Raw genomic sequence first — 16615 nt, 5'->3', positions numbered from 1 at the left:
TACTTAATGCAGCTGGTGGCAACACCAGATACTGTTACTTTTGATTTTGACACCTTTGTTCAGGGACACATTATTCCATTTCTGTTCGTCACATGTCTGTGGAACTTGTTCAGTTTATGTCTCAGTGTTTGAATCTTATGTTCATACAAATATTTACACATGTTAAGTTTCTGAAAATAAATGCAATTGACAGTGAGAGGACGTTTTCTTTTTGCTGAGTTTAATTTTGGGTGGAAAAAAACGTGTACATTTTTATTGTATGTAAACTGTAGTGGCCATTAGGGTTAATAGTAAATATTAAACATTTGACATTACAGTAAATGGGGACAGTATGTAAAAACCTAGTTAGCAGAGTACATTTATTAGCCAGCTCTTATTTAACCCTTTATGTTCGATTCGGCCTTCACCGTTTGTGTCCCGGGTAAATTTAACCCATACAGTAAGCACAGATAATACATCAAGATAATAAATATATGATTTCATCCTCCCAAAACACATTTTCCAGTAGTTGAACATGTCCTCGTTCATATGCTCATTCCTCTGAGTTGATAGATCCAATTGGTCAAAATTTAGAGCCAAATGTTTGATTACTAAACCAAAGTTGTAAATCATAAAATTATGACATTTAAGACATTTTCATCAATTTCTTTGACCAAACTTCAGATCACTGTCCCTCTGAAAATCACATGGAAAACATACTTACAATGAACAAAAAATATAAGTTAAAGTTCATATGAGGAAATCAGTCAATTGAAATAAATTGTTTAGACCCTAATCTGGATTTCACATGACTGTGAATACAGATGTGCATCTGTTGGTCAGAAACACCTTTAAAAAAAAAATGGGCCTCAGGATCTCGTTACGGTATTTTTGCTTGCCATCGATAAAATTAAATTGTGTTTGTTGTCCGGAGCTTATGCCTGCCCATACCATAACCCCACCGCCACCATGGGGCACTCTGTTCACAACGTTGACATCGGCAAACTGCTCGCACACACAACGCCATACACGTGATCTGTGGTTGTGAAGCCGGTTGGATGTACTGACAAATTCTCTAAAACATCGTTGGTGGCATTCCTGCAGTCAGCATGCCATTTGCACGCTCCCTCAAAACTTGAGAGATCTGTGGCGTTGTGTGACAAAACTGCACATTTTAGAGTGGCCTTTTATTGTCCCCAGCACAAGATACACCTGTGTAATGACCATGCTGTTTAATCAGATTCTTGATATGCCACACCTGTCAGGTGGATGGATTGTCTTGGCAAAGGAGAAATGCTCACTAACATTTTAGGAAATAAGCTTCTTGTGCAAATGAAACATTTCTGGGATCTTTTATTTCAGCTCATGGAACCAACACTTTACATGTTGCGTTTATATTTTTGTTCAGTGTAGATCCTTGTGATCATCATGGGTCTTTACTGCACAGAAGACCATTTGTACACAGGTCAAAGTTCAAAATCAATTAGACAATTACACACACCTACCATAAAATGTGCTAATTGTGATGGTAATTGTGATTGTAGCCAGAACCAGAAAGAAATCAAATCAAATGTATTTATATAGCCCTTCGTACATCAGCTGATATCTCAAAGTGCTGTACAGAAACCCAGCCTAAAACCCCAAACAACAAGCAATGCAGGTGTTGAAGCACGTTGGCTAGGAAAAACTCCCTAAAAAGGCCAAAACCTAGGAAGAAACTTAGAGAGGAACCAGGCTATGAGGGGTGGCCAGTCCTCTTCTGGCTGTGCCGGGTGGAGATTATAACAGAACATGGCCAAGATGTTCAAATGTTCATAAATGACCAGCATGGTCAAATAACAGGTCTGGGACAGGTAGCACGTCCGGTAAACAGGTCAGGATTCCATAGCCGCAGGCAGAACAGTTGAAACTGGAGCAGCAGCATGGCCAGCTGGACTGGGGACAGCAAGGAGTCATCATGCCAGGTAGTCCTGAGGCATGGTCCTAGGGCTCAGGTCCTCAGAGAGAGAGAGAGAAAGAGAGAATTAGAGAGAGCATACTTAAATTCACACAGGACACCGGATAAGACAGGAGAAGTACTCCAGATATAACAAACTGCTATAAAGAAAATATTATCAAGGTGACACCCCCACACGTGGTATCACTGAAAAGCCAGAATGTTCTCTCAAATGTACAACAGACCTAGCACAGTGGCATGTATGGCCTTAGAGATACAGACCAAATACTTATGTTTATTAGAGGACAAAAATGAATTGCTAGGTCTCGAGAGTATATAACTGGTGGATAATGTATGAATTGATGTGTGCCAGTGCACAATGAATAAGTGTACACTATACACCATGGTTTGCAAATGTGGTGTTATTTCTGGCAAGGCAATACATTCTGTAGTGTCTTGTCTTTTTTCTTGATGAAGGTATATGCTTTGCTGGTAAATCTACCCGCCTCCGAGTGGAACTTACTGGTACAAACACTGCTGTACTTTCCCTGTGGGCTGACAGTCTGAGCCTGAGTGAGGATCACACCGGGCCAGAGCAGACCCCGCTGGGACGTCATGAGACCCTACTGACTGCTACCCGTCAGTCACACGAGTGGGAGGATGTGGTGCTTCTAACAGGAAGTGACGCTTCTGCTGTGGCCCAGGAGAGGCAGAGGAGGTGACCCCGCTGCAGAGGTGGCACTTTTACTGTAGACACTAGAGCAAGCCTCTTCAGAGCTACAGCCCAGAACATGTGGTGACTACTATGGCTGTGTTGCACAGCTGGTGGAAAGGTTTGCGTGAAATGTGGAGTGACGTAGTTTCAGTATGGCCCTGTTCGATGCAAATATCTAAGCCCACTATATAAAAAGGTTCTGTTATGTGTCAATAACTTTACTTAAAACCACCTCAGCCCTCACTTTGACAAACTGACTGTGAGCAGCTCTTTTACTAGACAGTGTTACTATGACAGGCTGTAGTCGTAGGGGCCTACACTTCAACATGCTGTGTGTGTGTACGCAAGTATTGTTCAGAGTGGGAGAAGTGGGGGTGTGCTATTGATGTAACATGTGTAGGCAGATTAAGTTGACGTTTCATGTCCTGATGACCTTAAATCCTACACCTGTGTGTGTTGGACAAAGTTGGGTGTGTGAAAGGTTGAAAGAAGATCAGAGACAGCAACACAAAGGTGCAAAACATTTACCCCAACAGTTTAACCAGGTTACCCAATTCTAAATATTATTTAGTGGAAATTACCCAACTTCAAGAATACATACTCCCAAGGTGTAATGAACACGATGGGAGACAGAGAGCTGGTTTCAAGCGCAGGGCTCAGCAGGTGTTTATTTGCAAAGGACCACATTAGGAGGCAGGTATCTGGGTCCAGGGGCAGGCAGAATGTCATACACAGGAAGAAGCAGGTAGCTGGGTCCAGGGGCAGGCAGAAGGTCATACACACGAGGCGGCAGGTAGCTGGGTCCAGGGGCAGGCAGAAGCTCATACACAGGAGGAAGCAGGTAGCTGGGTCCAGGGGCAGGCAGAAGCTCATACACAGGAGGAGGCAGGCAGTTGGTTCCAGGGGCAGGCAGAAGGTCAAACACAGGAGGAAGCAGGTAGCTGGGTCCAGGGGCCGGCAGAAGGTCATACACAGGAGGAAGCAGGTAGCTGGGTCCAGGGGCAGGCAGAAGGTCATACACAGGAGGAGGCAGGTAGCTGGGTCCAGGGGCAGGCAGAAGGTCATACACAGGAGGAAGCAGGTAGCTGGGTCCAGGGGCAGGCAGAAGCTCATACACAGGAGGAAGCAGGTAGCTGGGTCCAGGGGCAGGCAGAAGGTCATACACAGGAGGAGGCAGGTAGCTGGGTCCAGGGGCAGGCAGAAGGTCATACACAGGAGGAAGCAGGTAGCTGGGTCCAGGGGCAGGCAGAAGCTCATACACAGGAGGAAGCAGGTAGCTGGGTCCAGCTGCAGGCAGAAGGTCATACACAGGAGGAAGCAGGTAGCTGGGTCCAGGGGCAGGCAGAAGGTCATACACAGGAGGAAGCAGGTAGCTGGGTCCAGGGGCAGGCAGAAGGTCATACACAGGAGGAGGCAGGTAGCTGGGTCCAGGGGCAGGCAGAAGGTCATACACAGGAGGAAGCAGGTAGCTGGGTCCAGGGGCAGGCAGAAGCTCATACACAGGAGGAAGCAGGTAGCTGGGTCCAGGGGCAGGCAGAAGGTCATACACAGGAGGAGGCAGGTAGCTGGGTCCAGGGGCAGGCAGAAGGTCATACACAGGAGGAAGCAGGTAGCTGGGTCCAGGGGCAGGCAGAAGCTCATACACAGGAGGAAGCAGGTAGCTGGGTCCAGGGGCAGGCAGAAGGTCATACACAGGAGGAAGCAGGTAGCTGGGTCCAGGGGCAGGCAGAAGGTCATACACAGGAGGAAGCAGGTAGCTGGGTCCAGGGGCAGGCAGAAGCTCATACACAGGAGGAAGCAGGTAGCTGTGTCCAGGGGCAGGCAGAAGGTCATACACAGGAGGAGGCAAGTAGCTGGGTCCAGGGGCAGGCAGAAGCTCATACACAGGAGGAAGCAGGTAGCTGGGTCCAGGGGCAAGCAGAAGGTCATACACAGGAGGAGGCAGGTAGCTGGGTCCAGGAGCAGGCAGAAGGTCATACACAGGAGGAAGCAGGTAGCTGGGTCCATGGGCAGGCAGAAGGTCATACACAGGGGGTCCAAACAAGGCAACAGTACAGGCAGGGAAAAGGCTAGTAACGTCATCTGGGAGATCAGGCATTAGGTTGATAACAGGAAATCCGATAGGCTAAATTGAGTTTGAGGTCATTTTATTTTTACAGGGACAGTGCACGTTAATCAACGTTTCAGTAAAAGTGCCGGATTCAGCCGGCTAATTTTCAACCGCAGTCCCTGGGCAGGTTATTAAAAACAATTAACAACTAATAATTACAGGCAGGTAATAGGCATCATTAGTGAGGCAGGCCAAAACGATCATACACAGGAGGATTAATTACAGGAAACCCAACACTTCAAATAGAAGTGTGTCACAAAACAAACAATACCTCACAATGACGGGGTGTGGAGAACTGAACTAAATAGTGTGTGATAATGACATACAGGTGTGTGAACAGGTGATCAGTTTTCAGGTGATTGGGATCTAGAGAGTGAGCTGCGTTCAGGGGATCTACGTGTTTGAGAGTGTGAGCTGGATAGTGGGCTGGAGAGTGAGCTGCGTTCAGGGGATCTACGTGTTTGAGAGTGTGAGCTGGAAAGTGGACTGGAGAGTGAGCTGCGTTCAGGGGATCTACGTGTTTGAGAGTGTGAGCTGGAAAGTGGGCTGGAGAGTGAGCTGCGTTCAGGGGATCTACGTGTTTGAGAGTGTGAGCTGGAAAGTGGGCTGGAGAGTGAGCTGCGTTCAGGGGATCTACGTGTTTGAGAGTGTGAGCTGGAAAGTGGGCTGGAGAGGAGCTGCGTTCAGGGGAGTGAGCTGGAAAGTGGGCTGGAGAGTGAGCTGCGTTCAGGGGATCTATGTGTTTGAGAGTGTGAGCTGGAAAGTGGGCTGGAGAATGAGCTGCGTTCAGGGGATCTATGTGTTTGAGAGTGTGAGCTGGAAAGTGGGCTGGAGAGTGAGCTGCGTTCAGGGGATCTACGTGTTTGAGAGTGTGAGCTGGAAAGTTGGCTGGAAAGTGAGCTGTGTTCAGGGGATCTACGTGTTTGAGAGTGTGAGCTGGAAAGTTGGCTGGAAAGTGAGCTGTGTTCAGGGGATCTATGTGTTTGAGAGTGTGAGCTGGAAGCAGACCTTACACAAGGGATGGGTCTAACAACAGGCCTAATTTATTTTAGATCCCATTCTTCAACGGTACCTACTCCTGAGGGATGGGATCTAAACAGCATTTTGTTTAAATCATACAAAAAATAAATTGACTTAACTAAAAAACCCTAGCCTCAACCACAACCTTAACCCCAGGTTAAATACCACGGATGAATAGTGTTGGAAATCATGGGCCTGGAACATCGTTATTGGTCGGATCAACAAAGCAAGAGCAGTGAAAATGCTTGGATTAAGATACGAATACAAAATACCCCAATGGAATCAACGAAAAGTACTTAGGTACATCCTAACCTGCCCCTAATCTTAGCACTACCCCGAACATTGAGGTAGGGCTGAGTCCCATGTCTTAACTCTCCCCTCCCACATCTAACCCAAGCGATGCTGGAGTCTCTAACCACAGGATGGACAATGCATCACCTTTTTTTCCCTGGACGTCTCTTAAGGAATAACTTATTGGGAACAGCATCTAAACTCTAAACCTCCATCCTTAGCAACTCCTGGAAGCTGAGCTACAGTGGTGTAAAGCTCGACTCAGGAGCAGTGGAAACGCATTCTCTGGAGTGATGAATCACACTTCACCATCTGGCAGTCCGACGGACGAATCTGGGCTTGGCGGACGCCTTTGGGATGAATTGGAACGCTGACTGCGAGCCAGGCCTAATTGCCAACATCAGTGCCTGACCTCATCAATGCTCTTGTGGCTGAACCCAACAATGTTCCAACATCTAGTGGAAAGACTTCCCAGAAGAGAGGAGGCTGTTATTGCAGCAAAGCGGGGGACCAACTCCATATTAATGCCAAGTATTTTGGAATGAGATGTTTGACGAGAACGTGTCCACATGCTTTTGGCCATGTAGTGTATGTTCCCCTGGATGGATTTCCCATCTGGCTAACACCTAACTCTCAAAGTCCTCCTGGCTTCAGAGATTGGAATGGCTCTTTGATGTTGTCGGCGAGATGCATCGATAATGAAGGGGCTGTGCTTTTTCTGGTTGGTGCTCCTCTGTGACATTCTCACTCAAACACCCACACGCTCAGACACACACAGCCCCCGAGCGCAGCCCCTCTCCATTACAACTGTTGGATTATCATATCCAGACAACGAGGGGTCTCAAAAAAACAAAACAATTGCGAGAACTAATCAAACCAGTTGCACAATTTCTGAGCAAATGTTGCAGTAACAAACAACCTCCTTTCCAGACAAGTGTGTCACCGCTCTCCCTATTTCAATTAAACTATTTCAAGAGGGCTTGATCTTTTTGCTTGGAATTTTATGCAGCCAAATGTTATCTAATGTGGTGATCTATTGTGTTGCATGGCAAAGTTTTGGAAGGAGTCATTGGTACTTTCATGACAAAACTTGCTTTTTGTTTCACTTTCCATTTCCAAGCTTCATCAGTTCAGCAATGTTGCTTCTCCTTTTGTGGTGAGGCTCCTATTTCCTCTGTTGTGAAATATGAATAGTAGCAGTCTCTCCAGTCAGGTTGACTCAGTCAAAACAACAGCGGATGAGCACAAGGGAATGATAAAGAAAGTTGAAAGGTTTTGTAATGACTTCTCCCAAACCATGTGTTGCTCTGCACAATATTATCTTTCCTCCCTTTCTCTCCCTCAGTATGGCCTTGTTCTCAGCCGGGAAATGTCTTCCTCCCTGTCCTAAGAGGACATTCACATTCTTCCATTGTGTGAGATCATAACATATTTTGTCTCTTCTTTTGTTCTTCTTTCAGTACAATACTACTATTGTAACACAGAGAACCCCATGAGGATTAAGTCAGGCCTTAATGCTCAAATCACTTTAGTTTTCAAATCCGTTTTGCACTATGGACTGTCCAAACAGCAAGTTACAAGTGACCAAATCGGATTTGTGTGTGTTCAGACAGCATTAATCAGTTGACAAGGCTATGCTAGTTGTCATAGTAATGACGCGTGTGTGTGTGTGTGTGTGTGTGTGTGTGTGTGTGTGTGTGTGTGTGTGTGTGTGTGTGTGTGTGTGTGTGTGTGTGTGTGTGTGTGTGTGTTAGTGTAGGCTGATTGGTGGTGGTGCTTGTGCTTCCCATCACTCAGAAGTTATGTAGCAAGCTAAGGTGACAACAGTGCCTGTCATGGACGTTTCCCTGTTGCTTTGAATGTTACAAATCATAGGGTAAGAACACTTTTAAAGTCTCAAGTCAAGTCCTTTTTGACTAGCCACAGCAGTCAACTAGCTAGCTAGGTAGCTGTTTAGCTTTCTAGAACATTCACTTATTTGTTTGTAAACAATTACCAAAGCTAGTTATCTACCACATGTTCTTGTCAAACTGTCAACAGAGTAGCCAGCAAGCAACAAGATATGCAAAATAACAGTCTAAAAACCACTTGAGGGTAAATAAATCAGATTTGACCAGTCAGACACAAGTCACATGGCCAGGAATCAGATTTTAGATATGGCTTGAAATATCCAATTCCATGTGCTTTATGGCTGTTCAGACTGCAGGATAAAGAACAGATTCGAATCAGATATGCAACTAAATAGGATTTGAGTCATTTGAAACTGCCAATGTGAACACAGCTTTATAATCTTCCCCTGGCATAGCCAGAAGATGACTGGCCACCCCTCGGAATCTGGTTTCTCTCTTGTATTCTTGCTAGGTTCCTGCCTTTCTAGGGAGCTTTTCCTAGCCAATGTTCTACAACATCCGCAGAGTACGACCCTGCCTCACACAGGAAGCGGCGCAGGTCCTAATCCAGGCACTTGTCATCTCCCGTCTGGATTACTGCAACTCGCTGTTGGCTGGGCTCCCTGCCTGTGCCATTAAACCCCTACAACTCATCCAGAACGCCGCAGCCCGTCTGGTGTTCAACCTTCCCAAGTTCTCTCACGTCACCCCGCTCCTCCGCTCTCTCCACTGGCTTCCAGTTGAAGCTCGCATCCGCTACAAGACCATGGTGCTTGCCTACGGAGCTGTGAGGGGAACGGCACCTCAGTACCTCCAGGCTCTGATCAGGCCCTACACCCAAACAAGGGCACTGCGTTCATCCACCTCTGGCCTGCTCGCCTCCCTACCACTGAGGAAGTACAGTTCCCGCTCAGCCCAGTCAAAACTGTTCGCTGCTCTGGCCCCCCAATGGTGGAACAAACTCCCTCACGACGCCAGGACAGCGGAGTCAATCACCACCTTCCGGAGACACCTGAAACCCCACCTCTTTAAGGAATACCTAGGATAGGATAAAGTAATCCTTCTCACCCCCCTTAAAAGACCTAGATGCACTATTGTAAAGTGGCTGTTCCACTGGATGTCATAAGGTGAAAGCACCAATTTGTAAGTCGCTCTGGATAAGAGCGTCTGCTAAATGACTTAAATGTAAATGTAATGTGCTTCTGCCTCTGCATTGCTTGCTGTTTGGGGTTTTAGGCTGGGTTTCTGTATAAGCCATTTGTGACAACTGCTGATAAAAGGGGCTTTATAAAATAAACGGGATTGATTGATTGAACCAAGTCCAATATATCATGATGTAAATTCAAAGTGCTGTGTCTCCATGGAGAATTGGACTTGGGCGGGTAAATTCTCCTGCAGACGTTTTTAACTCAATATCAAATCCTTTCTGGGTAACAATTTAGTACCTTACTGTGACTGTTTTCAATTAAAATGGTCAAAAATGGCTTCTTAGCAAAAAGCTATTTCTCAAGCAAGAATTTAGCTAGTTATCTGGGAGTAGTCTAAGTGAAGGGCCTAATTGGAGGAGCCTAATGGGAGGGATATGTAACCTGAAAACTAGCTGTTATTGGCAAAGAGGAGGGCAAACTCTCTTTGTTATTGGTCAATTAACTTTTACCGCCTGGTGATATTGCCAGGCAATCCAAACCCCACCCATGCAAAACAAGCTGAAATGTCATGTCTTTTCAAACAGCTCTTACACTAAAGGGGCATTATCATTTTCACAATTTCACATTATTATTCCTACCTCAGAGTGGAAATATACACTGCTCAAAAAAATAAAGGGAACACTAAAATAACACATCCTAGATCTGAATGAATTAAATATTCTTATTAAATACTTTTTTCTTTACATAGTTGAATGTGCTGACAACAAAATCACACAAAAATTATTAATGGAAATCAAATTTATCAACCCATGGAGGTCTGGATTTGGAGTCACCCTCAAAATTAAAGTGGAAAACCACACTGCAGGCTGATCCAACTTTGATAATGTCCTTCAAACAAGTCAAAATTAGGCTCAGTAGTGTGTGTGGCCTCCACGTGCCTGTATGACCTCCCTACAACGCCTGGGCATGCTCCTGATGAGGGATCTCCTCCCAGACCTGGACTAAAGCATCCGCCAACTCCTGGACAGTCTGTGGTGCAACGTGGCGTTGGTGGATGGAGCGAGACATGATGTCCCAGATGTGCTCAATTGGATTCAGGTCTGGGGAACGGGTGGGCCAGTCCATAGCATCAATGCCTTCCTCTTGCAGGAACTGCTGACACACTCCAGCCACATGAGGTCTAGCATTGTCTTGCATTAGGAGGAAACCAGGGCCAACCGCACCAGCATATGGTCTCACAAGGGGTCTGAGGATCTCATCTCGGTACCTAATGGCAGTCAGGCTACCTCTGGCGAGCACATGGAGGGCTGTGCGGCCCCCCAAAGAAATGCCACCCCACACCATGACTGACCCACCGCCAAACTGGTCATGCTGGAGGATGTTGCAGGCAGCAGAACGTTCTCCACGGCGTCTCCAGACTGTCACGTCTGTCACATGTGCTCAGTGTGAACCTGCTTTCATCTGTGAAGAGCACAGGGCGCCAGTGGCGAATTTGCCAATCTTGGTGTTCTCTGGCAAATGCCAAACGTCCTGCACAGTGTTGGGCTGTAAGCACAACCCCCACCTGTGGACGTCGGGCCCTCATACCACCCTCATGGAGTCTGTTTCTGACCGTTTGAGCAGACACATGCACATTTGTGGCCTGCTGGAGGTTATTTTGCAGGGCTCTGGCAGTGCTCCTCCTTGCACAAAGGCGGAGGTAGCGGTCCTGCAGCTGGGTTGTTGCCCTCCTACGGCCTCCTCCACATCTCCTGATGTACTGGCCTGTCTCCTGGTAGCGCCTCCATGCTCTGGACACTACGTTGACAGACACAGCAAACCTTCTTGCCACAGCTCGCATTGATGTGCCATCCTGGATGAGCTGCACTACTTGAGCCACTTGTGTGGGTTGTAGACTCTGTCTCATGCTACCACTAGAGTGAAAGCACCGCCAGCATTCAAAAGTGACCAAAACATCAGCCAGGAAGCATAGGAACTGAGAAGTGGTCTGTGGTCCCCACCTGCAGAACCACTCCTTTATTGGGGGTGTCTTGCTAATTGCCTATAATTTCCACCTGTTGTCTATTCCATTTGCACAACAGCATGTGAAATGTATTGTCAATCAGTGTTGCTTCCTAAGTGGACAGTTTGATTTCACAGAAGTGTGATTGACTTGGAGTTACATTGTGTTGTTTAAGTGTTTCCTTTATTTTTTTGAGCAGTGTATATTAAACACAATAATATCACGTTTGACTGCACTGCCTCTTTAATGTTGGAAACACAACTTGGAAACACAATTTGTTAAGTATGATTGCACCATCATGATTCAAATTAATTTAAGTCAGGGATAATCCAGTAAAGTGACCTTCCACGGAGTTGCATTATTTTCCAGAGAACGTATAGAGCCCTGAGTTGATTATCCCTTTTATACCATGGCTGTAATTTCACACATTTGCCACTAGAAGTGTGTTCATTTGGCAGTAGAAATTGGCTGACAGTCGTGGTATATCAGACCGTATACCACGGGTATGACAAAACATGTATTTGTATTTCTCTAATTATGTTGGTAACCAGTTTATAATAGCAATAAGGCAGCTCAGGGGTTAGATGACCAATACACCACCGATAAAGGCTGTAGCCAGGCACTCTGCGTTGTGCATAAGAACAGCCCTTAGCCGTGGTAAATTGGCTATATATCACACCCCCTCAGGCCTTATTGCTTAATTAAGTATTTTGTTGTTGTAGATGGGACAGTAACACATCTCAAAAAAGTATACTTTATCGAAAATGTTTTAATATATTTTTAAAAATAAATATTTGTATGTTTAGCTCATATAATATAATTTAAAAGTATGCATTAAGGTGTCTGTAATACAGTAAATGTGTCAATAACGAATTTAATAAATCCAAATGCATTCTACAGCCTTTTTTTTACAATCGTGGGGGGAGTGCCACGATGAAGGCAGGCTTTTTTTACAATCGTGGGGGGAGTGCCACGATGAAGGCAGGCTTTTTCTTTTTCTTTTTTTTTTTGCACGCTGGGTTCAACACATAAAAATCATTGGTTTTAATACCGTCAATAGATATTTAGTCACGCCCTCAAGACAATGGTAGGGTACATTAAGGCAAGGACAGTTAGTAATATCTGGGTTTACTGGTACAAGAAGGTGCTTTCAAGTTGATTAAATACCATTGTTAATGTCAATTCTATTTGGATTATTATTATTTTCACCTGCACTGCTGTCATCTGGAATCCATAGCCCGGCTGTGTCCCGTAGCTATATATTTGGTCTGGAGGACTGTGAAAGACGATGCATCTGGTACTCAGGGTACTGTGTTTCTCTCTGCTCATACCGGGCTGTCTGAGTAGCACTGGTGAGATAGCGATAGGCTGTGCGCAATGGAGAACCTCTGCTGGTTCTCCGGATATCTGCTGTGAAAGCTGCCATCCAGGTAAGTTTCTAAACTAGGCAACTGTATATGGTTTAACTTTAACACTACTCGGTAAATTAATGTAATATGGCTTGGATTTTGAGAATTCAATTCTAGAGGGTTTATCTGGTTAAATTATGAGGTCTAATAATAATAATAATAATGTAAAATTGAAGCGTTACAGATTCCGCGATAGAAATGTAAAGTTAATTTCTGATTGACATGACATATCATTAACCGTGAATGATGTCTCTGCTAAAGCTGGAACATTGCCTTTAAATGTCAACAAAGCTACAAATTAACTTCTGGGAGGCAGATTGAATAGAGCCCATGTCTTTCATGGGGATGAATAATCTAGTGTATCCCAGGTTGTGAATTAAATATGATTTCCTCTTTAGTGGTTATACCACAGTGACCCAGTTGATTTTCAGTGGTTTCTAATAGGACCACATTAAAGGATATGGATAATGATCACCCGGGATCAGATCAATGATAAACTCAGCTCTATGTGGGAAGGGAAATAGATTCCTATCAACAGCATTTACCTTATATATTCATGTCCACTGCAATTGCTACTGATGAAGCAAATGATGTTAATCACCTGACTCTGAGTTATTATGGATGCAGATTTGATTTCAATATAGTACGTTCAATGTTGTCTGTGTGTGTATTTGTGTAGGGAACCGTCTGGTGACTCCCTGTGGTCCAGACCCGAAAAAGCTGTGTGTTCCCTGTAGGAATGAGACCTACACAACTGACACAACATCATTCTTCTGTCGCAGGTGTACTCAGTGCGTAGGTATGTCACCAGGATATTTGACCTTTTAACATAATTTATTTACCCCTGAACTGAAATGTCTATTGTTTGATAAATTAGACTTTTAACAATTATTCATTTTACTCCACTTTCGCATGCTTTTGTGTGTGTGTGTGTGTGTGTGTCTGTAGGTGGGGCACTGACCCTTAAGAAGGCCTGTACAAGAAGCAAGGACACAGAGTGTGACTGTAAGGCAGGACTCAGATGTGGTGATGGCCACTGCTCCTTCTGTGTCCAGGAGTGTGGAAAGGGCCGGGAACCTCTTCCCGCTGCACGTAAGACACATCTGTACCTGCAAACACTAAAGTCATACAAGTTATCTGGCATGCCTAATAAGACTCACAATCTCAGGACACTTATTCACCAAGTCTCAAACCTCTGCCTGTTTGTCTTCATAGGCTCCTGCCGGAATTGTCCAGTTGGGACCTTCAGTGACCAAATCCATGAGAAGTGTAAGCCTTGGAGAACAAGGTTAGATTTAATTTCCCCCTAAACTCTGAGTTTGATTCAATATTGGTGTACTGGTAGTACTAATGCCAACAAATTATTACCGTATGCAGCAAATCACAGTAACCTGGAACAAAAATCCTGCTCCATGGATACTCCATGTAATCTGGTATTGGAGAAAGCCAATCTTGAATCTTTATTTCTCCATCTCTGTCCCAGCTGTCCCCATCCCAATGAACACATTGTGGCCTTGGGAGATGCAGTTAGTGACAGCAAGTGCGGCATTACCAACAATTCAATCCCCCAAGTGATTACCTTACCTACGAAACGGGGCTCTGAAGGTAAGACCTGTGAATCTAACACTATGGCAAAATTGATGTTGTAATATCACTTTGTTTGAAAGATGCCAACCTCTTACTCCCAGATGGCACAGGGCTGGTTTGGGCTATAACGGCCTTGTGTGGAGTCTTTATCATCCTTATTATCTTGTTTCTGGTCATCATCATCAACAACAGCAAAAAGAAACCAGAGAAGACAACCCACAATGAGCCAAACCTTATTGTGCCAACTCCTCCTACAGGTAATCATGTTCCTCCTCATTATCAGGGGACAACTCATCCATACTGGATCAATATTCTGTAAGCTTTCAAACTGTTGTCCTGAAATGTAGAAACAGCTTTATCTTAACCTCAGATTCAAATATAAACTCAATCTTCTCTCCCTGATCCTCCCTCGCTCCCTATATCCCCCCCCCCCCTCTCCATCTCAGATGAGCCGAGGAGCCTGATAGAGGTCAGTTTCCACCACCCTCAGCAGGAACAGGGCAGCAGTTCTGAAACACTGCACTCCCAGGACTCTGAGACCAAGCTCCTGCCTGTGTGATTGGGAGTGGCGAGGTTATACTAGATCTGATCTACAGGCCACTACCTCACACACTGGCTCTCTGATGCCTTTCCAGTGATTGGCCAACACATCGTTCCAGTACTGTTAGACTCTGATTGTTCATGCCACACGCTGTCACTAAGGAATTGAGAGGTTCAGATACTTTTGAGCATTTGTGATCTCTTTAATTACCCCAGTATTTGTTTGTATCTTACATGCACATTCAAAGATGTGAATATTGAGATCTCTATGTAACAATGACTTTCTGTGAAAGTATACCATTTATGTCAGCCAGTAAACTGATATTCAAATGTCAGTAGTGGTGGGGAAGTTCAGGGGGAAAAAGTCATTATTTGACCTATTCAATAGTTAAGACTCCCCAGCAGTTACTGTATCAAGTGTCTGCTGCTGGATTAGTTCAACTATGTACATACTTGTACATTTCCTGGTTTTATTAGCATAGTTTCCTGTTAATATAGTTTAGATGACCTAAACGTGATGACATGCTACACTTGACATTTGTATGTGCGAGGGTGTGAGCAGCGTCATGCTGTTTTCCTATAATATAGCAGCAACAGTGTAAACCACAGGCAGCTAGATGTGACTGCCCACATGCCTCCCACTGCCACATATTCACGTATTTCCTGTAAGGCTAAACTCCGCTGCCCACAGTTACTGAGCAGAAGTAAATACCCCTATTTAACATTCCTAGGTCTTTTTCTCAGCACTTTGTTAGGAATGTGCCAATGTGATACAGTACGGGACTTGGAGCAGCGTTTTGTGTGAAAGTACTGCTTGTATTGAATGGGATAAGAGTGATGGACATGTGTGGGAAACAATATGTCATATTCTTCTCTATGATACACTGCCAGAAAGTGAAGGGTCTGGACTTTCCTCAAATGTAGTAGGGGATGCTAAAGGTCAGGGAATCCTCTCATGTGGGGCTTTCCCCAGCCCTTTACACAGAAGCTTATCTAATGTCATTGGAACCATAAATGAACTAATACGAATGTAAATTGTACTTGACAACAATTTATAATGTAGGCAATAGGCATTGCAAATGATTCCAAAGGGCTACCTTTAACCTAGTTTGATTAAACCCTTTCACCACTGTAGTTTTGCAATCACAAGCATTGTTTATTGCTATTCCTTTGGCTTGCTTATACATGCATGTTAACTCAAGCCGTTTGGCCCTGGTTGTAAATAATAGCTTTCACAAGGTATCCTACGTGCTGTACAATGGAATGACAGATCTGTGATAAAGTGTCTGACACGCGATACCTCCCTGTGGGCTCTCCACTAAGCAGAGCTGGGAAAGCCGAGGGATTCTGATGTGTCATATTAATCATGTAGTACCATCACTGCTGGGAATGTACACAATGAACACAATGAAACTAGTCTGACTAAAGCTCACGGGATCTCGTTGGAATGCTGACCTACACAGTGCAGGGAAGACCCGTGACTGTTAAAAAGAGCACCTCAGCCAGAGGATCGTGTAGAAACATTGGTCAGATCTGTACTCATGTAACCTCGACTTGTCATGAGTATACAGAGGAGTAGCGTATCATAGTGGAGTTACAGTAACTACGTAATGTTGTCTGAACTGTATCTGTATTTAGCTAGTGTGACAGGCATAGGCCACTGAGATGGAACATCTCACATTCACAATAGGGGCCATAATTGCCTACATGGTGTAAAATGTTAACCCACACCCATGGAGTGGGCTTATAACAGTAGAGGTGTTAATGAGTCATCACCACCACAGACTGTCAGTCATCTGAGGACAGGATTTTTAAAGAGCCAGTTACTGATGGATTATTGAGTGGCATTCATGGGGATATGTACTTGGACTGGCAGGCTCCTAGGACTTTCTATGCCTTGTATACAATATGTTATAGGCCATGATAAAATGGTACTGATTGAATAAGTACTGTAATATTGTTTTGATATTAAAGAACTAGTAAATACCA

At 44.8% G+C, this 16615-nt stretch overlaps 1 protein-coding gene across 1 annotated transcript; it reads left to right on the top strand.

The window, feature by feature from the left end:
- The first annotated feature begins 12151 nt into the window (after positions 1–12151).
- Positions 12152–16615, top strand: LOC115119277 (tumor necrosis factor receptor superfamily member 9-like). The gene is made up of 7 exons (XM_029648050.2): positions 12152–12520; positions 13179–13298; positions 13448–13591; positions 13715–13787; positions 13983–14104; positions 14188–14343; positions 14533–16615. The coding sequence occupies exons 1-7, from the start codon at positions 12379–12381 to the stop codon at positions 14643–14645; spliced, it is 870 nt and encodes a 289-aa protein (XP_029503910.1). The 5' UTR covers positions 12152–12378; the 3' UTR covers positions 14646–16615.

The sequence above is a fragment of the Oncorhynchus nerka genome, linkage group LG7, assembly GCF_034236695.1.
Source record: "Oncorhynchus nerka isolate Pitt River linkage group LG7, Oner_Uvic_2.0, whole genome shotgun sequence".
Taxonomy (NCBI): domain Eukaryota; kingdom Metazoa; phylum Chordata; class Actinopteri; order Salmoniformes; family Salmonidae; genus Oncorhynchus; species Oncorhynchus nerka.
The sequence above is the reverse complement of the archived record's forward strand: the minus strand, read 5'-3'. Positions and strand labels throughout refer to the sequence as shown.

What these genes read in the sequence shown, in the direction of transcription:
- LOC115119277 (XM_029648050.2), top strand. Translation starts at nt 12,379, where the DNA reads ATGCATCTGGTACTCAGGGTACTGTGTTTCTCTCTGCTCATACCGGGC. An exon ending in CAGGTGTACTCAGTGCGTAG is followed by an intron (nt 13,299 to 13,447) that starts GTATGTCACCAG and finishes GTGTGTCTGTAG; the next exon opens with GTGGGGCACTGACCCTTAAG. An exon ending in TGTGCCAACTCCTCCTACAG is followed by an intron (nt 14,344 to 14,532) that starts GTAATCATGTTC and finishes TCTCCATCTCAG; the next exon opens with ATGAGCCGAGGAGCCTGATA.